General features: G+C 41.3%; 1 protein-coding gene across 2 annotated transcripts in view; it reads right to left on the bottom strand.

Moving 5' to 3' along the window:
* Positions 1–22,350, bottom strand: part of LOC130906040 (gastrula zinc finger protein XlCGF26.1-like) — a 35,814-nt gene extending 13,464 nt beyond the window's left edge. The window contains exons 1-2 of one of the 2 annotated variants that reach the window (XM_057819922.1): positions 21,924–22,238; positions 879–1,253 (exon numbers count right to left, since the gene is read on the bottom strand). In XM_057819922.1, the coding sequence (XP_057675905.1) occupies positions 879–1,253; positions 21,924–21,930 (382 nt within the window). In that variant the 5' untranslated portion in view covers positions 21,931–22,238. Of the gene's footprint in view, positions 1–878; positions 1,254–12,277; positions 15,348–21,923 lie in introns of those variants that run through there. The other variant, XR_009061190.1, reaches the window with a different exon arrangement.
* Positions 22,351–24,784: the final 2,434 nt, after the last annotated feature.

Here is a 24,784-nt window from a genome sequence, read left to right as displayed (position 1 = left end):
ATATGTCGAGCAGGATTTACCCATTAGAATACATTAAAATTCCATTAATTTGTTCAACAGCCTGAAAACCTACACTAAATCCTTAATAAATGCTACTGGTACGAATGCAAATAGCAAGTACAAAGAGCAAAACAAATAAATTATAAATACAAATCGGAATAATAACAATATAAAAGATGATAATTTGACAAATCGGGTTCTAATGTGGCGGATGTGTTTTGCGTGGTGTACCTGAACGCACCGCGTCGCTGACTTGACAGAGTGAGAGGGGGACTTTTTACTTTCACTTTGTTCAGCTGCAGCAGACAGTAGGCATGTTGTGTTGCATAAGTTATGAAATAAATGATCAAAAGCTGAAGCTGGCGATTTTACCACAATAATAATTGTCACCTTAACTTATAAAGACTGGCGAACGGAGGTTGGAGGAGGACTGTCGAGACCGTAGACATTCTATGGCCGTACTATCGAGCCACTTCACGGACACTCATATTTTTCAATCATTTCCATGGTAAGCTTCACCTTTTTCCTTTTTTTCACCACCTGCACTAACATAGTTGGAACCCATGTTTATTTCTCTCACGAGAAAATCCGTCCGTCTTGCGGGAAAAAAAAAATACTGCAGCGCTGTCATAAATCGTCGTATTTCGAGCATGTTATCGGATGGAGAAACAAATGGCGAGTCAAATTTTACGTCGGATGTTGAAAAGATCGTGTGTCGAAGCGATTGTATGTCGAGGTACCACTGTATTCAAACAAAAAGGATTGGACACACCAACGCATAAAGACGAAACGGATTGAGCGAACGCCACCAAATGACAGTTCCAGCTTATTCAGACAGAGCGCTGCACACCCCTCAAGGTGAGTAACATAATACTTACAGAATAGCGAGTGTGATGTGGTGTTGGTACTCTCTGATGGTTGAGCAATGAGGTCGTCTGCTTGGAATCCTTCTTTTGAACTGCCGCTGCTGCCACTTGGAGGCTCCGCCCCTCTGCTGGCCTCAGTCGGACCTCCATCTTCAGCCTTCAAGGGCTCCCGAGTCAACTTAGAAATTTCCACCACCTCCTCTTTAACATATGGAGGTTGCTGCTGCTCCTCAACGTGGAGGTTCGGAACTCTAATGCAATACTCCTCCTGCTCCTCTTTAATGTGGACAAATTCTTCCTCCTTCTTGATGTATGGCGACTCTTCCTCCTCCTCTTCTTCCATGCGAGAAGACTTCTGGCGCTCAGGACGATGCGCTTGAGTGACATCTGCAAGACCAAGATCATCACAAATCACAATCACAAATCTTATGTCTTCATTTGCCAGTAAGTTTTCATACCCACATTCAGTTCCAAAAATATTTACTGCTACCTGATCGCTAGGGATCCAACAATACAGTTAAGTCACGGTTCAATACGATTTTCGATACCAAGGACATGATTTTCGATTCGATTCAATACATTTAATGCTCTGAAATAAAAAAATACAGGTGTCTTTTTAATTTATTTATTTTTTTAAATTTAGCTAACAAGCAAAAATAACAATGCCATCATATAACCATGCATTTTAGTGCATAATATTTGTATGCTTACTTCTTACCGATCTGAAGAAATTTTGTATAAAAGTGCTGGAACAATCTTTACTGCTTGTAAAGTGAGGCAGTGCACACTGTTGATTGCTACAGCGCTCTTAGCAGCTATGTTTACCACATGAGCAAAACATCCTATTTGTGGTTTGAGTCCATCTGTGTTACTGAATTAATAATATTTGCAACATTATCTAGAGTCACTGGTATGGATTGATTTGTCCTGCTTAACTTCCAATCAGTCATGGCGGTTTTGAATTCATCGATGTAGTATATGGACCATGAGCACGCAGCCAATGGCGTGGGATCTAATGTAGCACATCTAGGTTGCTATTTGATGATATCTAGTGTGTGCCCATGAGTGTTGACGGGGTATTAAAAAAGTTAACAGACGCCACGGAAGTCACATCTGCTCATTACTGCACAACACCAGCATTTGACAATCAACTTTCATAAACAGGACGAGTTTGAAGCTCAGCGCTCTTAAATTGCCACTCATTGTTCATCATGAGAGTTAGCTCTCTGTGTCCCAGGGTCTTAAGCTGTCTGGTGTCAAACCGAGGCTTTCGTAGCAGCCAAGTCGGCAACAATATATTGGCGGGCATTACTGTACATATCCTTAGAGACAGTCTTTGTTAAATATGTACAAGTGGGGATAGCGTATCAGCAAACCCAAAATGCTGCCACACAATGGATCTGTACGACGTTGAAGAGCAATGATCCTCGTGCGCCACGGCTCCCGCACTTCAGACAGTTTGGAGGAAGAGTGGAGGGGGGGCTTCTAGCGGGGAGGAGCCTTCTCATAACTTTTTTTTACAAAGATGCGCCGGACATTATAGTGAGAGAGACCACAAAAAAAAGTTAAGAAAATACATTTTGGGAGCTTTTTCAATCGGATCAAATGTTTTTGCGTACTGGATCGAAGAGGGCGTATCGAACGGTTCAATATAAAACCGAGTATAGTTGCATCCTTACTGATGGCTCATCCTGGGACCAACAATCTCATTTACGTCAGTATGCCTAATTGGACCTAGCTAGCTATGCGTTAATCCACTCAGACGTGTGATAGTACTGCAGGAAAGCAGAAATGTCGAGCAGGAATCGGGCGAGGCCGGAGACAGGCCAGGAGAATGGAGGCGCAATACTACCCTCACCCCCGGGCCTAGAGGAGTGCCCGGTATGGTACCGGAAGACATCTTCCCGGCACCCAGGACCGGGGGACGGAGCCTAGGCCGGGCCAACTTGGGAGGGCACTATGCCCACCACCCCCACCTCACCCCTGAGAAGCGGGGAGGGCCGGGCCCCAACCCCCTGGGGCATCCACACAGCACCTATGAAGCTGGTAGAAAAAGAGATAGTAGGTTTATCGAGAACCCATAGACGTGTGCCATTTTGAAGGGCATTTTTTCAAGATAGATCTTTTATTATTATTATTCTAGTTATTTACATTTATATATGGCGGAAAACACAGACAAGAGGTGGCACGGTGGCTGAGTGGTTAGCACGTCCGCCTCACAGTTCTGAGATCAAGGGTTCAATCCTGGGCTTCGGCCTTCCTGTGTGGAGTTTACATGTTCTCCCCGTGCCTGCGTGGGTTTCCTCGGGAACTTTACCCTGTTTACAGACGTCGCGCAACCACTTTTGTTTCAACCCAGCCATAAAACGAAGGTAATTAATTATATTATTCAAAATGTCATTTTATGTTTAGAATCATTAATTGGGGTCTAATATTTCATTAGAAAAAAATAAACTACTTAAAAAAATTATTCACACACATATTTTAAACTTTTCAACAAATTACGTCACAATGAAAAAAATGGCGTCTGTAAAAAAAAGTCGGACGGATATCTACCTCAGAACTATCGCTTGATGGTATTTTTTTTTGTTACTGTCGCATTTTTTCCGATATGTTAGATATAAAATAAACGATCCAAACAAAGAAAATTTGGAAAAAAAAAGTTTAAAAGGGTAAATATATGAAAAAGAAAATCTCGACCACTCCTTGATGTCTGCGATTTCTGCATCACGACCCTTGTTATATGACCATGTTTCACCCATATAATCCCCCAAAAATCCAGCTGTGGCCATTCACAGTAGTGTCTTGACACTCGGTGATACATGCTACATGGAGTTTTTGGATCGAAACAAGTTAAGTCTGCGATAATATCTCGTTAACGTCATGGCATCTGTAATTCTGCTCTCGCGTGCTCTCACCTCCAGATAGGGTTTTGCTGTTTAAAAAAATGTTTTTTTCAAAAATGCCCTCCAGTTCCAAATTTTTCTTCCCCCCAGAAAATTGTGATTTTAAGCTTTCCATTGATGTATCACACATGCATATCGGATAATTTTGAAATTTGGCCAAATTGGGGGTCTCAGAGTGGAACTTCAAGTCACCTGCGTGTTTTCCGCCATATACATTATTAATATGGCATTCCTTCATATGGAAGAAAGAACCATTCGAATGCTGCCCATTGTTTTTCAGTTTTGCAAACATTTTCTGCAGTGTTATTATATGTTCCATGACTAAATTTAGACATTGGTTCATATTAATACCGTGGTACCTCTACTTATGAAATTAATTGGTTCTGGAAGTAGTTTCTTAACTTCAAAATTCTGTAATTAGAGACGTGTTTTCCACGTAAATGCCTAAACGTAAACGTTCCAAGCCCTCCAAAGAAAATGTATCAAAACATGTAACAAATACGTTACAATTAGATTATTGCACAATAAACATAAAATCTGAGTTGTGCATAATATACAAAACCAAGAATAGAGTATAAAAATCAAAGTTAATACACTGATTTAAAGCTGTCGGAACACGGGGAGCAAATGAAAAGGACGCTGGGATACACACATATACATTGAGCAAAGGTCCCCTCTTAGCCTATTGGATGCCAGGAATGCTAGGCAATAGCCAATGGCAGATCAGCTATGAGTATGTTACGTTCAGTCAACTCTGAAGGCTGCAAGTACCAGCCATACCGTGTTTTTGCCTTTTTTTAGGCTATCGTTTACGTCGCCAGTAGCAGATGAGCTGAATTATTTGGGAAATTCACACCACATGGATATGGAGAATTATCGTGACCAAGGGCGTAGGTTTGCTCTCAACCTTGGTAGGGACGATATAACAGCATAACTCTACAGTACACTTTTTACTGGGGACGGGGCATTAATAAGACCAAACAGATTGGGTGAACTGGGTTCAGGAACACATTTCTCACGAGTATGAACCTAATTAATTGATAGGCTAAATGATCAAAATAAATCTGTATTGAATTATGCTAATTTTCATGTGTATTGGTTCAAGTGATACACCGTTCGATTCAAACCTTTGTTTTCAAAACCTACTAAAGAAACATTTTTGAAAACTTCCAGAATAAATGTCTGGCTTTTATTAGCTAATTTAAATTGCAATATTTGAACATAATTTAAATGCATAGGCGGAGTTTGACTTTTGGGGCAGGGACATGTTGATGACCCCGAAACGCAGTGTCAGCAAGAAAATTAACTTACAAGAATATTTAGAACAATAAGTTGACAATGAGCGTTTTATGTTTCCCATCATTCTTGAGGGTAATTCTTAATCAGGCTGCTTAGGCAATACTTTTTGCCAAGATCGTCATCCATTGAATATGGTACGCCCGCCGGTGTCGTGCCAATGTAGTTACCCCTAGTCAAAAATTGTATCCCGTGGGCGGAGCCATATGGAGGTAGATTTGTGTCTTTATTATTCAATCAAAAAAAAATGTTGCTTGAATAAAAAAAAAAGTTGCTTCAATCAAAATATATATTTTCAACCGAAAAATGCCGCTTCAATCAAAAAAGAAAAAGAAATGTGTTTGAATGTAAAAATAAATTTGAAACTCAAAAAAATGTATGTGAAAGCTATTTTTCTTTGATTGATTGATTTATTTTATTGAAGTCAAGTTTTTTGTGATTGAAGCAACTTTTTTGATTGAACTAAGTTGATTTGTGTTTGGCCCACATTTTGGCTAGGACATTTTTTTCTTTATTATTCTATCAAAAAATAAGTTGCTTCAAAAAAATATAGATTTTCAAAAAGAAAATCACTTCAATCAAAAAAGGAAAAATTTCAATCAAAAAAAAGTTGAATGCGAAAAAAATTTTGAGATTGAAAATTTTGCATTTGAACACTAAATTTTTCATTTAAAAAGTTTTCTTTGACTGAAGCAATCCTTTTTGTGTTGTAGCCATATTATGATTAGGACATTTGTGTCTGAATCATTTAATCCCCCAAAAAGTTGCTTCAATCAAAAAAAATATTTTCAATCAAAGAAAATTTTTTAAAAGTTTGTTTTTCTAATATTTTTCTTAATTATATGCAAAGCAAATGACCGTCTAAGGTGCTCGAAAAGTAATTTTGACCCATTATAAAAATATTTTTGTTCATTTGATTGCAGTTTTCTTGCTTTACAACTTATATATATATATATATATAGGACAGTGAATTACATGCAATGACACTTTTCGGCCACCAGGGGGGGCGGATTTGAAATTATTTTGCGGGAAAGATTTGCAACAACCGATCGAACAGAAAGGAGAATGTACAGATCGACGGAACCCCATTGAGCTTCTTCCGGATCCCTACATGAAGAAAAAGCGAGGAAAAGCTCATATCTGAACTTACCAAAGGTAAGAATGGCATGGGTGGCCTCGATCAGAAGAAAGGACATAACGTTTGATTGTACACACAGAGTTTGCTCTATGCACTTCCATTCCGGTAAGTTAATTTCATCTGTCTACGCAAATTTCGGTAACTTCATGCCCTTAGTCGGCCTGTTGTCAACTATAACTACAGCCAAACAACTAGCTTGCATACATGTGCATTGTCTTCAGAAATGTTTCATAAGACATAATTCCTGTCGTTTCTAAATGAAAAAGCTGTAATATTTTGGCGTGAGAGCAATGTTCCCGCTAAGCTGCGCGCGTGCGCAATCGCGCACTGCTGGCACCTACTCTGCACACAAGAAATTCTATGCTGCGCACACAAAAAAAATCAACAGAAACGTATTAATTGCGTTGTAACTCTGTGAGTGACAGGTGTCCAGCAAATGATACAATAAGGTTCACTTCCACTACGCAGCCAATCATAGCATTGACATTGCTTGTGTATTGCCCAGCCCACAAGCGCGATGTAGGTTAGCAAGCTATCAACAGTGCGGCGGAGTTGAGAGACGCAAAGGCCAACCCCTTATCATGGCGAAACGAACGGGCAGCGACACATCCACTCACCAAGCCAAAGTAAAAAAGAAATGTGGTTCATATAAGATGGAGTGGCTATCGGAGCATGTGCAAATGGACGAACAAGCGGTGAAACTGTGATATTTGCCACGAAGCCAAATTACCCAGTGAGTTTTCAGAGGGGAAAATGCGGACTGAATGGAAGTTGGACTACCTCAAGTGTCATATTCAGCAGAAAAGTCATTTGAAAGCTGTTGAAAATTACGAAGACTCAAGATGGGACAGGCGATTGGTACATTATTGCGGGAGAATGCAAAAAGACCGACAGAAGAGAAACGAGCTGTCCCTCAAAACAAAATCTGACCCAGAGCAAGTTGAAGTTCTCATTGACGATATTTTACTTGCCATCGAAACGAATGCGTCAATGGTGTCAGTTCAACAAATCCGCAATCACATGGCAAAGTATGTAAGTATACCAGAAAGCTGGCGAAGTAAAAACTATGCCTTTGAATTTGTAAACTCAATAAATGAGATAGTGGAGAACGAGACTATGTGCAGTGTTAAAAATGCACCCTGGCATACACCGATTGTATATGAGAGCACTGACATATCAGTACACCAAATGCTAGTCCTATATATTAAGATGTGAAAAATAAGGTACAATTTAAGTCAGATGGGTGTGTATTCTAGTGACATTTATAAAGATATTTTAATTATGGATATTAATCATTAAATGCTCTTAATACTAGATAATTTACGGGCAGTAGAAATGCTAATAGTAATACTATTACAATATTATACTCTTATATATATATATATATATATATATATATATACATACACACACATGTAACATGGGTTAAGATTCCCTGATTTTAGCCAGTACTTGTTTTTCCCACAGTCCCTGAATGCACCACAGCACATGACAAGTCACATTACACCAATTATCCAATCACCAGTCACCTAGGCACTATATAAGTTTCCTTGACTCCTCTCCCTTCAGTCGTGTGGGAGAGAAGTCAAGGAGCAACAGCTGCAGGTCAGTCACAAACACCGTTTGATGCATCCAACGGATTGTTTTTCAAACTTGTTAAAGGCTGTTTTATAACTTATAGACAGTGATGGCAAACTGAAGCATCATGAAGCAATGAGGCTTTCCATCAAACTGGTTCGCTCCTGGGCCGAAGCATCATGAGGCTTCATTTGCTCTATGGCGCCTTCATGTGGAAAATAAATATCATGACAGACAGAGTGATTAAAATGATACCATGGATTTGATGGGGTCAAAAGGGCAGGGAGTTGTTATGTGAATGAATGTGTGTTACTTGAAAGTAGAGCCTAGATTGGGCCTAAGAAATCCAGCCCGACCCGGCCCGAGCAATTAACTTAACTTTCAGGTCTGAGCCCCCCCCAAAAAAACGAAATTGTATTTTTCTATTTGTATCCCCGAGCCCGAAAAAAAGCCGAAATTTTATTTTTTGTGAGGACCCAGAAGGAGGAAATGCAGGGATGCAATGCGTCAGTCAGACCTGGACAGAGCACTGCTTGGAAAATGGTTGCATTTTGTGTGATCACATTTGTGACAACACCTGTGTGCATAATGATAACAAATTAAAGTCTGTCTTTTGTAACAAATTCTCCCAGTTGAACAAGACTGTAAAATGCATATTAAATAAACATTTATATCTTTCATATTTGTGTGTCTGTTCTATGAGGTGGATAGTTCATGCGTCATTTCCTTGGCACAATGCAGCAACAGACATTTATTTTAATCAAGTTGGCAGAAAAGAACGCAATTTTTCTTAATGTTTAAATAGTCTACATATTTTTATCATCATAATAAATGCATGTACACAACGAAATAACGCTGGATAGGTTTGTTAAATATATTTCTGTGTGGGATATTGTGCTCTCATGGACGCACCTCTCTGACAAGGAGAGGAACAGCAGCATATACAAAAATAAACTAAAATACTTTTAAATAACATTCTTTATTTTAATGACTCGCATCAGAACAAACAAAAGCCTGCCTTAAGGAGCACTGAAGCAAAAGAACATTTTAAAAAACACCACAAAGTCCTGCTTTGCATAAAGAGGTGCGGCCCTCGAAATAAATGATAATAAAGATGTTTGACGAATATCATATCCATATCGAAATTCGAAAAGGAAATATCAGGATGCAGAGTTGCAGACTCGCGGAGTGCCCCAGAGCCTTCATGTGCGCAAACAATGCACTGGTTTACTGCGGCTCATGTTTGGGATTACCACAGTTTATTTTATTTTATAACAAGTATTCCTTAGTTTAACTTCCATATACAAATATACATTTATTCTAAAAAAAAAAAAAAAAGTTAGCGAGAAGTCCGACCCGAACGTAAATGAGTGACATTTTGGGCCCGACCCGAGCTCAAGATCTACTGTAGGCTCTACTTGAAAGAATGATTGCTTTATTTTAGACATTGACATATAAAAAAGGAACAAGACACACATTTCATTCATTTTTATTGAGGAAAGCGTTCCTAATTTCCAAAGTTTTTGGCTTTAAAACGGTTTCATTTTTTTAGATAGGATTTCTCCTGCTTTTGAAAATAGTCTTTCGCAAGGGACGGATGAGGCCGGGGTACAATGCCTCAACATATAGATGAAGTGTTCTCTTGGTACCCAAGTTCTTTAGAACAAAGTTTGCACTTCACCTTTTGAAAAATCAGCTAGTAGAAGAAATACATTAAAACGAGGGATATACTGTGTTGTCACAATAATTTACAATATATATTCACACTGGTTATTATAATCTGTACCTTTTTAGGAGGGAACTGCTCAAAATAAGCCCAGGCAGGGGATGTTCTCTTCTTTTTCGATGTTGGACAGTGCATCCATTGCAAAACGAATCCGATTGAATTTAGGTTTGAAGATGCGAGCTGGGTGTGTCAGTGTCACCTGTCAGCTCATTGTCGTCTCGGTGCGCCATTTCATTTCGAATCACCGGCAAAACTATGTGTTGGCGATGACGTAGGAAGCCCGTCTCGTGAGGCTTCGGACGTAGCAACGTGCCTTCCGAGGCTTCGGGCGTGGCCACAAGCGTAATCAACACATGCCTCGATGCGCGCTTTGCAGATTTTTTTTCCGGTTTGCTCGGCACACGCATCGGAGCCTCGGCACAGTAGGGCACATCACTACTTATAGAACCAGACCTTTTAGTTGTGTTGGGGACCTGTTAGTGTGAGTGCTCAACTACATCCAAGTGAACTGGTGAGTCTGAATTTTTTCCATCTGTTGTTAGCGAATTAGCCACGTGCTAATTTAGGCTAATTTATGTGTTCATGTGATTTTCTCTGCCCTTAGGTGCTTTGAGTATTTCTGTATGTTAGCATGCTAATGCTAACATGCTAATGCTAACAAGCTAGCATGTGAATACTTTTGCATTTTCATTTCTGTTGGTGCTTTGTGATTGTATTTTGTAAGTTAGCATTCTGGTGCTAATGTGCTATTGCTAACATAGTATTGCATTTTTAGTCATTTCAATTGTTTAATTGGGTTGGTTGGTCCATACAGGCCAGGTGGTCCTGCCCTGCCTTGGGACCACTCCAACAAACGGATGGCAAGCTAGAACTTGAGCCAGGAGCCTGACGGTCCTCTTTTTCATTGTCTTCAAAACAAGTCAGGGTCTGGTAGGAGGCTTAGCAGCCTGTTTTTCTCTCCCCACTACTCGGGTCAAGCATTTCCAATACCCATTCAACCTGTGACTAATCAAGCAGCGCTAATGGACACTCACCTTGTAGCGCCATAAACTGAAGCCATTCATCTCTTGACTGTTTGTAACATATGAACGTTGGGGTGGGGAAAGTGAACTGGGTTTTTGTCTCCCTGTTGAACAACTGTATATTGTGTACACACTGGTATTTTGTAAATATGTTTTTTTGTCACTTTTTGTAAAATACATATTCCACTTAAACCAACTGTCTTTATTCATTGCCGCTGCCCTCTAGTAGCCGAACTAAATCTTCCTGATTTGCCCACTAATTTGTCACCTCAGTGGTGCCCTTAACACGGCTCATACTTGTTACACACATAATATTAACTAGTATAATAATAGTAATACTGGTGTGTGGCCGCCATGTATCGTATTTTACAGACTATAAATCAGTTTTTTTTTCATAATTTGGCAGAGGGTGGGTCTTATACTCTGGAGCGACTTATACTGTATGTGAACTTATTCACACATTATTATATCATTGTTGCTAGTTAGCATGTTCTTTATGCTATAGTTATCTGAATAACTCTAAATAGCTATGTTACATTAACATACCAGGTATGTTCTCAGTTCGTTGTTTGAGTCATGTAATGTTAGCATACCGTACACTTATTCAGCCTGTTGTTCTCTATTGTATTTTTATGCTAAATTGCCTTTCAAAATGACATGTCTTTTCTTGGTTGTGGATTCTACCAAATAAATTTCCCCCAAAAATGCAACTTATACGCCGGTGCGACATGTTTTTACCTTTTAATTGCGCATTTTTTGGCTGGTGAGACTTATATTCCAAAAAATACGGTACACATCTGATGTTGCTCACCGTGGGCCGCAGTGTGCTCAGGGAGCAGGTGTGTTTGCTCAGACAAATAAAAAATTAGAGGGAACATTGCGTGAGAGTATGGCAAAGAATTTGTACACTGGCTACATTTTCTGCAACAAAAATTTTGTACATCTGTGGCCTCTACTACGAACTGAGTTCAACCTCCCCAGAAGTAATCCAGTTTACCAGCGGGTAACCGGAGTTGACAAAACCTGGTTGTCTAGTTTGTGGTCAGTCGGTGCTACGACGCTGATTATGAGGTTGATTAGTCGAACCTGTGTCAACCCAGTCAGAGTTACTGCGCATTCACATAAAAGGGGGCGGAGACCAGAGTCAAACACTACTTGTGACGATGGCACGGGCACCTTCATGGAGGAGGAATGCACGATGATCATACGGAGTTATGAGGAATTAATCCACCCTCACCGCGAAATCGAACACAGTTTCAGCGAGTAGAACGCAACGGGTCTGTTGACAGCGAATTTAGAGATCGTGTGATTTGTGAATGCGTCAATATGCCAGTTTACTTGTGTCCATGCAAAGAAATAAAGCCTGCTGTCAGGACAATAAAATAAGATTTGGTACGTTAACAGTAAGAAATAATTTATCGCACATCATCACATGAAGCAGGATAATTGTATGTTTAGTCCCATTGACTGTATGAATACGTATGTCCTTTTTTTTTTTTTTTTTTTTCCTTAGTTTGGGCCTAAAAAATCAAGCCCGACCCGAGCCCGATCAATTAACTTTGTTTGCAGGCCCGACCCGACCCCCCCCCCCCCTCCAAAATTTTGTTATCTTTGTGAGGACTCAGGAGAAGGGAATGCGGGGATGCCATGCGTTGTTGCGTGAATTAAAGCCAGTCTTTTGTAAAGAATTTTCAGTTAAACAAGACTGTAAGATGAGTATTCAATAAACATTTATATCTTTTATATTTGTGCGTCTGTCCTATCAGTGGATTTGACATTTAATTTAATCTCTTCGAGTTGGCAGAAAAAAACGCAAATTTTCTCAATGTTTAAATAGTCTACATATTTCTATGATTATTATTAACTCATTTACACAACGAAATAACGCTGGAAAAGTCTGTTAAATATATTTCTTGTATATGAGAGCAAAGCTCCGCATTCGTTTACATTCAGCAATTTCAACGATCAATTTGAAGCGTTTCCATACCCCACTTCGAATCGCACGGCATACAATGTTCTTGCGCAGATATTCAGCATCACCATTGGAATGCATATATTGTCCCTGGCGAAAGAGCGCACGGAGAGGCACACAATCTGCCCGTTTGTGAGGGCCTGACTTCGGCGGGTTACATTATAGTGACGTCCGCCTCGATCAGTTGGCACAGGTAAAGAATTCCGTCAGCTGAAAATCTTTCATGGAGAACATCTTCCGGGTACGCCAGCGGATTCTGGCGGTCTCCAAAAACCCGTGCACTCCGAAGAGAGCCCCTCACAATCCGCGCGCCAATGTCGTATGGGTCGTCCAGGTACGCTGTCATTGTCAGGAGGACACGTCCGAGGAGGAGTGCTGTTTAATTATAGCGTGGTTAATTAGAATTCTGGGGTTAAGCAAGATCTAACTCTGAGACGACCAGGTTTGGCGTGTGGCGTGTGTTGCCATGGCAACACTTCTCGGTTCCGACATATCCACCTTTCGTAGTCTCGCTTAGCTGCGAACTTAGGTCGCACGTGATGAAGTTACTCTCGAAGTTACCCAGCTAAGCCAGAAAACTGGCTTCGTAGTATAGGCCACTGTGGTCACAGACTGATGTTTTCTTTGTGTTGCTTGTTCTTATATTGTTTACAGGTAAGCCATCTTATGAAATGCTAGAGAACCACCCAGATTGGAAACAGTCACTGTGGTTGGGCCACGGTGAAGTGCAGGTGACAGATAAGGCAAGATTTCAGAGGCATCTAAGACGCAGACAGGCCTGGCCACCCCCTCCTGCTGCCACACGATCCGATTTGGACCAGCCACCCTCTCCTCCTGCAATGCACGCAGGCAATGAACAGCCACTTTGTCATGTTGCCACACAGACAGACATGGACCAGCCACCCTCTCCTCCTGCAATGCACACAGGCATGGACCAGCCACCTTGTCATGTTGCCACACAGACAGACATCGACCAGCCACCAGTCTGTGTGTTGTGTAAACACACAGACAAGACATGGTAAACAACTTTTTGGAAGAAAACCGGCTGTTGAAAGAAGAGTTGGATGATTATAAGCTCCTTATACTATAAGAGTAATTTGTGTTGTACGTAACAAGTACAGGATTTTGCTATCGGTTGTGGCTATCAGCATGCTACTTTGCTTGGGAGGGGAAAATCTGACAATGTTAGATCAAATAGTAACTGTTTGCTGTGCCTTAACTAATATTTGAAAAAGTGTAGTTTGATGTGCACTTAATATTTGCCTTTATTGAATAAAAACTTGAAAGTACAATCCAAATGACATGGTTTATTTTTATATATTCAACAAAATGCAATGTTAGAGAAACAAAAGGTCCAAAACACAAAAATAGGTACAGTGGTACCTCTACATACGAAGTTAATCCGTTCCAGGACCTTGTTTGTAAGTCGAAATGGTCGTATGTCGAGCAGGATTTTCCCATAGGAATACATTATAATTCCATTAATTCGTTCCACAGCCCAAAAACCTGCACTAAATCCTTAAAAAATACTGCTGGTGCTATTACAAATGGCAATTACACGTAGCAAAACAAATAAATTATAAAAAGAATAATAATAATTCCTGTAATAGTGTAACGAATCGGGTTCTAATAAGGCGGACGTTTTTTTGTGTACCTGAACGCACCGCGGGGCTCACGTGCCAGAGACAGACCGGTGAGCTTGAGTTTCACTTTCACTTTGAATGTTCTCTTGAGAACACCATCAATTGCGGCAGACAGCAGGCGTTTTGTGTTGAATAAGTTGTAAAAGAAATGATGAAAACGTGGCGAAGCTGGCGATTTCTTTGGAGACAATAAGAATTGTCAGCTTAATTTATAAAGACTGGCGAACGATGGTCGGAGGAGGACCGTGGAGATGTATTGTTGAGCCATTTCACGGATGCCCACCCCACGCTCATATTTTTCTGTCATTTGCATCTTCATTTCGAAGGTAAGCATCAACTTTTTCCTTGTTTCACCACCTGTACCAACCTTTTCTGAAACCTGTGTTGATTTGTCACACAAGAAAATCCGCCGTGCATTCGTCTGCGGTGCTGCCATTGTCGTCGTATTTCGAGCATGTCGTCGGATGTAGAAACAAATGGCGAGTCAAATTTTACGTCGGATGTCGAAAAGTTCGTGTGTCGAAGCGATCGTATGTAGAGGTACCACTGTACTTAAGTGAAAATTTTGCAAGTCCTTCAAGTGACGTCAGAGCATGAACATGCAATATACGTATTTTGTGTACTGTACATCAAAGTCATCCCCAACTGTTAATATGAGTGATATACATTGGTAATATTTGAATAATAATTAAAAACTGTGCAAAACAAAGAGGATAAGATACACATAAACACACTGTTGTGCTAAATGTTAACAATGTACAATGTCAGGGCATGTTTATGTAGTTGTTTACAGTGCAATGTATAAGATCAGACAACATACGCAAGTACATGGGGCCACAAGCAATGCTAAAAATGTAAAAATGGTGGCGTATTGGAACATATGCTATATAACCACAGTTTGCATTTGTAAATACAATAGCATGTTGCATACAGAAAGCATAATGTCGGTCATTTTTCTCATGATGGGCAAAACCATACTGAATCAGCTGGAGGCATGTCAACAATGCCTACACACCGGAAGTGGAACCATTGGACAGAGCAGCTAGTCTTGTCGCATGCAACCATCTCACCATGCTCATGCGTCCAGGAGTCAGCCACACTTGCCATGCGTGTGCAGTGTGCTGACAGGACTTGCCCCTCTGGTGCCAGGATAACCCATTGAGATAATGGTGGCTGACTCTGACGCTGTGAGTGCAACACCTGAGCAGAAACAAAGAGGAAATTTAACATTCAAGGTTAGTAGAGGGTCAAATCAAGATAACAATGGAGTAACCCAATGTTGTGCAATACGTTTTTTTCAAATATATAAATAGCTTGCAGTAGGCCAACTGAGAAACAATGAGCAAGGTAAATCTGTTTTCTAAAACACAGCATTGATTTGTCACTAACAATCACAGCTCAGCACAGCACAAATTCAGATGTTCATGGCAATGAAAATAGTAAACACACATAGCCAACCTTTGCAAGAACGATGGATTTGCAGTTTGGTACGGTCATAATGTGCAGGTCCTGCAACCATCCGCAGCAAAACTGTTCGTAGCTTTGTAGCGATTTGTAATTTCGGAATGGCTGATGAGTTCAGTAAAATACACCAAACAATAAATACAGCAGAATGTCCATTTCGCGTAATTGTGGAAGCCCGTCGACATCTTTACTCAATTTTTCTTCGGCTTGCTCGTAAGGGTCAACATTGTCCACATCCTTAAGTTTGATCACATATCTGTTCTTCGTCTTAGTAGTGAGTTTGTCTCTTTATCGAACTGGCAAGTTAAAGTTTAATGTCGCGCGAGCCAGACCTGCTTCCAATATGGCTGCGTTGTCAAATCCCACGTGATCCCCCATTCTCTGACGTAAACGCTCGAGCCTGATGAATGACGTTAGCAATTGTTGCTAGGGTGTGAAACTCCCGTTTGTCCCAAATAGTAAATGCGTGGAAATAGTGTACGAACGACATGTTTACTCTGCAAAACCCATCAATTCTGTCCGAAAATGATTCCCTGGTGCCAAATTCACTGGTAAAGATGTGGAAGAACATACAAATGTTCAGTTAAAGATAAAGCCTGAGTGTCGAGGGCTGAAAAAGACGGGGAAAAGAGAACACAGACCTGATCCAGAGGTAGGTTTTTTATCGACACCTTTTTCTTGTGTGCATTACATTTTGCCACTGACAATGACATTCTCCTGTTTCAACAATCTGTCCTTTACCACCATATGCCCTGTCTTTCTTATATATTATATCCTCTGGTTGTCTTACGTCGCTGACCGTTCTTGGGGGCAATTTACATTGCTATTTTTGTGTAGCGATCGCAAATGCTACTCAGTGAAAGCCAACGAACACTTTTAATGTTTTCATTAATAAAAAAATCTTAAAACTATAATTTATTTACACTTCCCCATTCCTAAAGTTTTTTACAACATAAAAAGGTAACAACAGTGGCAGTCAGATACCATTTTAATTGTTTTAAGGTCAGACAGAAGCAGCACGGCAAAACGCCACGCTAAAAAATGATCAAAATGGCTTACCTCTTCGTCCTCTGTAGGACCATGGCCCCCAACAAAATGCTTCAGCATATGAAGTGTGAATGGTTTCACCTCGCTCGCGTTAAACTGGTCTTTTGGACGTCCGCGCAAGTTGATCCATTCTTCACATTTTTTCCTCCCGAGTTTTTGGTTTCGGGAAACGTATGAAGAAACGTCCTTCGTATGTTGTAATGTCTAGAGTCGTTTGTACAAGTTCCATAGCAGCAGTGTTGACTCGGCATGTTCTTTTTTGAAAGATCACCGGAGAAAACAAGGACAAATAACATGGATTGTATGCGAGGGAGTGTCTATAATGACCCACAGCCGCGTTACGAGGGCGACGTCACGGTCTAAAAATAGCATTCGTGCGGTACGCAATTGGAGCATCCTGAAAAGTTGGTAGTGTTATGTCCCTATTCTAACCTACGCTCTTGAGTCATGACAGTTTGGACACTTAATGGATTGGGAAATGCCCATTTTATACGTATTAAATAGAGTTATGTGCCATCTATGCAGTATTTTGAACTGGATAAATTGCAGATCGGTCTTTGTCAGGTGATGTAACGCTTGCAAAAGCTGCAGTGCATTGTGGGTCGAATCGCCATTTTGGGTGGTCACTTATTGTAAACAACTGAACAGTGAGAATCGTCTTTCCTATCATCATTGTCTTTGACACGTTGTCTGGGACACTCGTGTTGTGTGAAAGGCTGCCATAATAAATCACACGACAAAAATGGCAGCAAAGTTGACCACGACGTAAGATTTTTTCGTTTTACCACTTGGAAAAGAGGTTATGGACAGCAGGTTGAGGATTGACGGAAGGGCATCACTTTCAACACCATATCTCCCTTCCTGCGTGTTTGCTCTCAGCATTTTCATAAAGGCAAGTCAATGCTTGTTTTTGTTTAAGTATTGATACTGAATATGCTGGTTTTTACTTTCTAAAGTCGCTATTTTCTTATTGGCTAACCTTAGCTAACTAGCCTCACTTGTAAACTTCAGGCAAAGAGGGAGGGCAGTGGAAATGGGTTAATCTGTTCGTGATGAATCAGTGTTTAATTTATTCAGTCATCGTTTATAAAAACAGAGTGAAGGATTTGAAAGATAAAGGTAAACAGCAAAAATGCAAAGAAATATGTATCAATACGTGAGATTTCCTCTTGTGATCTGAGAGATCTGATGGGGTGGTAGTAGGCCTGTCGCGATAACAAATTTTAGTGTGCGATAATTTATTTAATAAATTATTGCGATATGTGATATTATTGCACCCCCCAATCAAAAAAAATTACATTAACACTGTGAGAATACAGTATATATTAATAGATCATGTACAGCCATTTAAACGCAATAAATGTTTACTCTTAAATTCAAAAATACTTTTTAGGAGATCACAACTAAAAACAATAGACCATGCCTCTTTTAAGTATAAGACAACAATATTAATACTGCACAGAAACACCGAAGAAATAAAATGTGTTTTTTAAGAAAAATAAAATTCCACTTAATAATTTAAGCATCTAGGCAAATGAAAACGTTTCCCCTCATAGCTTCTGCGATGACGTTCCATGTGTAATACAGTGGTACCTCTACAAACGAAGTTAATTCGTTCCAGGAGCTTGTTTGTAAGTCGAAATGGTCGTATGTCGAGCAGGATTTTCCCATAAGAACACATTATAATTCCAATAATTCGTTCCACAGCCCAAAAACCCACACTACATCCTTAATAAATACTGCTGTTACTATGGCCAAATAGCAATTACAAAGAGCAAAACAAATAAAATATGAATAAAAATCAGAATAACAATAATATTACTTACTCGACTAATTGAAAACAATGAGAATAGGTCTGAAAAAGAGGTACAATATGGCGGCCGGAAACAGCGACACGCCCATTTTGTGACGTAGGTGAGTAGGGTCTATAGGCTATTTTCTATTTTTGCCGGACACGCATCCGACAAAATGGGCGGAGCTGGGCCTGGACGTAACAGCCCAGGTGCCTAATCACGGTTTAAACACGAGCGAAGATGGATGATGAGCGCTTCATCATGGAGGTGGAAACCCACAAAATCATTTATGATGCAGCAGATCCTTTCTATAAGGACAATATAAAAAAGGAAGCTGCAAGGTGTCCTATTATGTGTGTTTTTCTGTCCTGATCTCATCATGATGCAGTCATGTCTGTCTCTTAATTCCAGATTAACTAAAATATCAATATGCAAAGAAAATATGTGCTCTCTCTCTGCTTCTCTGATGAGTATAGACTCCGTGTGTTGTCCGTTGTGTTAAATGGCACATTATCGCGCGCGATCACGCGAGAGCTCACGGGGGGGACGAGGTTGGCGGACCGCAGCCGTGCAGCAGCCGGTATGATTTTCCTGTTTTTGACGGACTGCGTGGCACGCAGGCAACACTGAACCGGACCGGAACCGCAACGATCACGCATGCAGTGTACTTGGGCCTTAAGAGTTGTATCATGTTTCTGAGAGGAGCAACGAGAGACGACTGTGTTGTCGCAGTCCTGCGGTCGAAATGCGGAGATCCTGCACCGAGCCATTCGTGAAATGTCCGTGAGCTTCGAAAGATTTATAGTTTTTAAAATGTAAGCGCTGATACCGTAAACGAGGGAGTTTGTTATAGCCAGCGATGAAATTGGAGGCAGTAATGTGGCGTCGGCAGTAGGGCTGTCCCAAACGACTAATTTCCTCCCGATTAGTTAGCCGACTATTTTTACGATTAGTCTACTAATCTAATAATTTTTAATTTTTTAAAAAACTAATTTAATAATGAAATATTTGTTTAAAGCTTATTAATTCACAAAAAACATTTTGGAACACCTAAATTATTTATTAACGTATAAATAAATAACATAAATATCAATAATAAATCACAAACAATGAGATCAAATGCTGCTGGCATTAACTGCTGCAAAAAAATGTAAACGGAAACACTGTGACTTCACCTTTTTAACAGGAGTCAAAACAATTCTTACTCTTTTTGCGGTATGTCATTATCTATATTTTTCTAAATGTTAAAATGAATTGCAATGTCCCGGACAATTATTTTCAGAATACTTTGTGTGAGTTCAGATGCTCTTTCCGGTGTGCATTCCGCATTTTTGGGGGAGGGGAAAAACTGTTCAACTTTTGTTTGTTTTAACCTAAAGATAACGCAGAGGGCACACTGAAATATTACCACAATTATTTTGAATGAAAGGCACACATACCCACAGTAACAAAAAATAAGTATATAGTATTAATTTTATAGTATACTACTATATGTAAAACTTTATAATATTAAATAACTAACATTAGTGCAGTCATGGATTACAGTAAGCAGGCCAGTGGTGTTTCCATATATTTTTTTTTATTATATTATGTATATACAGGATATATGTACATATTTTCCCTAAGTGGGAGCTTCCATGATCCTAATAAATTTAATAATAATTTAAAAAAATATATAATTATATTAATTATTTTATTAAATAAAAATGCGCGTTGATACGACGCACATAAAGGCAACTTCCATTTAAAAAATCGTTAGAGAGTTGTATGGACTTACAATCCGCTAGCGAGCTTGTTGTTTCTTGTTGTCTTCGAAAATATACTTAAAAATATAAATATACTTAATAAAAAAATATACTTGGGTGATGGCGCTTCAAGTGTTCGTTTATAGCCGACGTGCTACCGTGGTATGCGAGCTCATCTTAGCAAAGAGTACACACAGTGGCACCCTCCATATTTTCCTTGATATAATTCCAGGCTTTGGCTATTCTGGTCCGCTTTTTTGGCTTTATGCCGCTTTCACGTGTTGCCATCTCTGCCTTTTTTGGAAATTGGCGGTGTTTTCAACTCCTCACCGGCGATTCACTTGGCTCGTTGTCGTCGGTTCGTCCGGGTTCGTCCGATTTCCTCCTCGGGAAGGCGGCGGCGTGCATAAAAACACCGAGAGGCATCGGATGGCTCTTTGAGGATACTTTTATTGACCAAAACAAAAACGTGGGGGATGAAGTCACTCAACTCGGCGCTACCCGCTCACTTTTCCAACTCGCCGATCTCGCTCCCTCTCTCTCGCTCGCCCACTTTCTTCCTCTTTGCTCAATCTGACAACGCCGGTCACATTGAAATAACAGCGTTCCCCTTGGGGGTGCCAGTAACAACCGCTTGTATCGCGAGCGCCTGCCATTCTAAACTTTATCCGCATGTAATTCTTTTTTAACCCGTCATTACCCGTCGACGATATGTTTTGCCCGTCGACGCATTTACGTCATCGATGACGTTGACAATGTCAAGTTTGGTAACGTTTCTGTGTTTGCTACACCTGATGCTAGCCTCGTTCCCATCTCCCACTGTCAGCCAGCAATAATTCTGCTTCCACCTTGAGGACGGCAGACGCTTTGAAGGTGACGTGAATTGTCGGGAAACGGGCCTACCTGAATGCAGCCCCTCGAGAGATGCGATGGAAGTGATTGTGATTGGCTGAGGGTTAGAGTCATGGGTCTTGGTAAGCCAATCAGAGCCGGTGATTTCACAAGCAACCCGGAACAGCGCGTGCGGCAAACACACACACGCAAAACAGATGCACAAGGTCGGGATGGCAGAGCATTCAGAAGAAAAATTGTCCTTTAAGAGGTGGAGATATAGACACTATTTCAAGCTTGTCAAAATTAAAGGAAAGAACCTGCATGCAATGTATAATTTACGTCCTGGGGCAAAGCTTTTGTCGACATCTGTGGTAAGCAATTCAAATCTGCTAAAGCACCTAACAAGTTAAGTACCTGTCTGTTCTTCTCTATTCCACTGACTCGAAAACTGCTCAGAAAATTTCAAATTCTTTGACATATAACAAGTTCTTTTTAAAGTAACAGAAATAGTTACTTTCCCTGGTAACTAGTTACTTTTACTATAGAGTAATTCAGTTACTAACTCAGTTACTTTTTGGAAGAAGTAGTGAGTAATGTAACTAATTACTTTTTTAAAGTAACGTGCCCAACACTGGGCGTCGGAGCTACTCCTGTTCTGGTTTGTTTACATCCGTGGTAAAAATGGCGCATGGGAGCGTGTCCGCTAGTTTGGCCACGTGACTGACAAAGACCGATTGCTAGTCAATGTAAATGTATTTTGACAGACACCATCAAAAACAAGAACGGTAAAGATAGAATAATAACCACAAATGTGAGCATAAACAGTACTAGTCATCTGTTAACATTCGAATTGTATCGTATTTGCCAGACAAGTTAGTCAGAAGTCAACTCACCTGACATTTTTGGACTTATTGTTTGCTTGCTCGGAAGCGCGTTGCTTGCTCTCTTTGTTAGCGGCTAAAGCTAACTTAAGCAGGCCTCGAAGTTTCAACGTGCACCCAAACGACTCCAAGCAAAAGCGAGACTGAACGGATTCGTGGCGTGTCCGAAAATTTCCGGCACCTTTCAGTGGATTACATTACGTCACGGGGCCAATGACAGATGAAAAGTAGTGGATTGTCCTCAAAGCTGCCACTACTGTTCCAAAGCAATGGGACGGAACCTCCTCCCCCAGCCACTCACATCCTCTTACGTCATAACGTACACGACACTGCCGGCCTACCCATAAGAAAGAGGGTTACGACACTCCCATAGAGATCCATTATACGATTTTACTTCCGGGTAACGGAGCCTCGTGTAGTTCCAAACATGGCTTGACGAGAGCGGACCGCATTCATACGAATGGCTGGCTGTAAAGTATATTCGGAGGTAAGTTGATGAAAAAAACGATGCCTTTTGAATTTTCAACAGTCTGTATTCTATCAGAGGTGCTTTATGATATATATCAGGGGTCGGCAACCTATGACACGCGTGTCAGCACTGGCACGCGAAGGGTTAACCAGTGACACGCTAGCGCATGGCAAAAAAAAAAAAAAAAAAAAAAAAAAAAAAAAAAAAAAAGCGCCTTTTTACCTGAAATTCAGACATTTTCTGTTGCGCGCCCTGTTATTTAAGCCACACACACATCCAATGGAATTCCTGTCTAAAGAGACATGGGATTTACTCACGTCATTGCTTTCACATATAAAAAGATGTCCCGAGAATGGAGCGGGTTGGACGCTTTCACAGACTGAGACTTGTCCCGTATAGACCCTACTCACGTGACGTCACAGCCACGCCCCCGCGCCATGATGTCCGCATACTCGCCATAGAAATGGATTAGCGCTTCGTAAATTCTTCCTATTATTGCACGTTTTACTGCTCGTCAACATTAATACTCAAAATGGTGAAGTCGTGTGTGGCGGTCGGTTGCAAAAACAGAGAAGATAGACGGAGAGACTTGAATTTTTACCGTATTCCGAGAGACACGAAGAGGAGGCCGCGATTGACTGCTGCAATTCGACGAGAAAACTGGGCTCCAAACGACTACCACAGATTATGTAGTAGTCATTTTATATCTGGTAAGATGCATTTAATATATATTTAGAGGGTTTTGGACTGACAACCACAATTAAGATCATTGCTAGGCTAATCGCCGACAACATACACGTATGTATGTAGTTAGTGCTATCGCTAAACCATATAAACATTAAAAGCCCTAGCTCCATTGACAAATGACATGAAATACATTAGACTTGACAGTGGATGTTAGCAAGAACAAAAGATTTTGAATTGAAAATTTCGTAACTCACCTTTCGAGCACAAGATTCCTGCCGAATTTTCGTGTACGAGGACGTGTTTCACCTAACCAGCAACGTAGCATTTATAAGCCTCCAAGCTCTTAAAGTTGTTCAAACTTTCGTGAGAATAGGCTGATTTTGTGTGGGTATCAGATGTCAGGCGAAGCCAGCGGGTCGAAAAACATCGATTTAGACATCAAATACGGATCTGGCGAATGGATAAACTGAAGCTTTTCCACGTAACGCCTTTTATGCAACGGATCCAATGAGTTTACAGCGTCAGATAACACCGGGGCTTCCATGAATTGCTCTATAACTTGCTCGACTAATTGAAAACAATGAGAATAGGTCTGAAAAATAGGTACAATATGGCGGCCGGAAACAGCGACACGCCCATTTTGTGACGTAGGTGAGTAGGGTCTATTGCCCACTGGCGCTCTCTGTGCGGGAAGAGCCGCTGGCGCGATTTTATAACTTCTGACATTACGTCATTTTTGGTAGGCATCGGCTGTCACAATGTTGGTCAAATCGTGTTTTATTCCAGAGTCAGCGTTCCCAACGTCGTAACTGCAGCCAATTCAATCTCATCAAGACTGTATTTAAGAGAGTTATTCCCCCACCAAGATCTGCACCCGCGGCTCCACCCGGGCTGGTATGGGGCTAGATCAGTCTTCTAGCCCCACACGCCCGCGCCTTCCGTGGGCACCACGAGAGCGAGCCTCTCTCTCCCCGGGAAAAGGCTCGCTCCTAGCGGCTCCACCCGGGCCCGGGCCCGCGCCAGCGGCTTCCATGCGCACCACGAGAGCCAGCCTCCTCGGGGAGAGGCGGGCGGCTCCGCTCGGGTTCTCGCCCGAGGCTTCCGTGCGCACCGCGATAGGGAGGCTTTCTCTCCCCGGGGAAAGGCTCGCTCCTCGCGGCTCCACACGGGCCCGCGCCCGAGCCTTTCGTGCGCACCGCAAGAGCCAGCCTCCTCGGGGAGAGGCGGGCGGCTCCACTCGGGTTCTCGCCCGAGGCTTCCGTGCGCACCACGATAGGGAGGCTTTCTCTCCCCGGGGAAAGGCTCGCTCCTCGCGGCTCCACACGGGCCCGCGCCCGAGCCTTTCGTGCGCACCGCAAGAGCCAGCCTCCCGGGGGCCGCGGCGGCTCCACCCGGGCCCGTGGCTCTCCCCGGGGAGAACAAGTGTCAAACGTCATTACGAGACAAAACATGAAAATTCATTCAAGGGTGAGTCTGACAAGGCAGAGACATTAAAACGTGCTGTGTCCAGGTACAGTAAACAAACACACCCTGAAAACCTTTGTCACTGCTAAAAACATCGCCACCGAAGCAAGCTATCACTTTGCTCACTGCATTGCAAAGCAAGGAAAACCTGATGAAAAAAAGAAAAACTGATGGCGAATATATCAAAGAGGCGATCTTGTCAGGGTCAGAGGTTTTGGTTGATGGCTTGACTAACAAAGAGACACTCAAAAAA

This window comes from Corythoichthys intestinalis, chromosome 17 (genome assembly GCF_030265065.1).
Source record: "Corythoichthys intestinalis isolate RoL2023-P3 chromosome 17, ASM3026506v1, whole genome shotgun sequence".
NCBI classification, from domain to species: domain Eukaryota; kingdom Metazoa; phylum Chordata; class Actinopteri; order Syngnathiformes; family Syngnathidae; genus Corythoichthys; species Corythoichthys intestinalis.
Note: the sequence above shows the minus strand (reverse complement) of the source record. Positions and strands in the feature narration are given on the sequence as shown.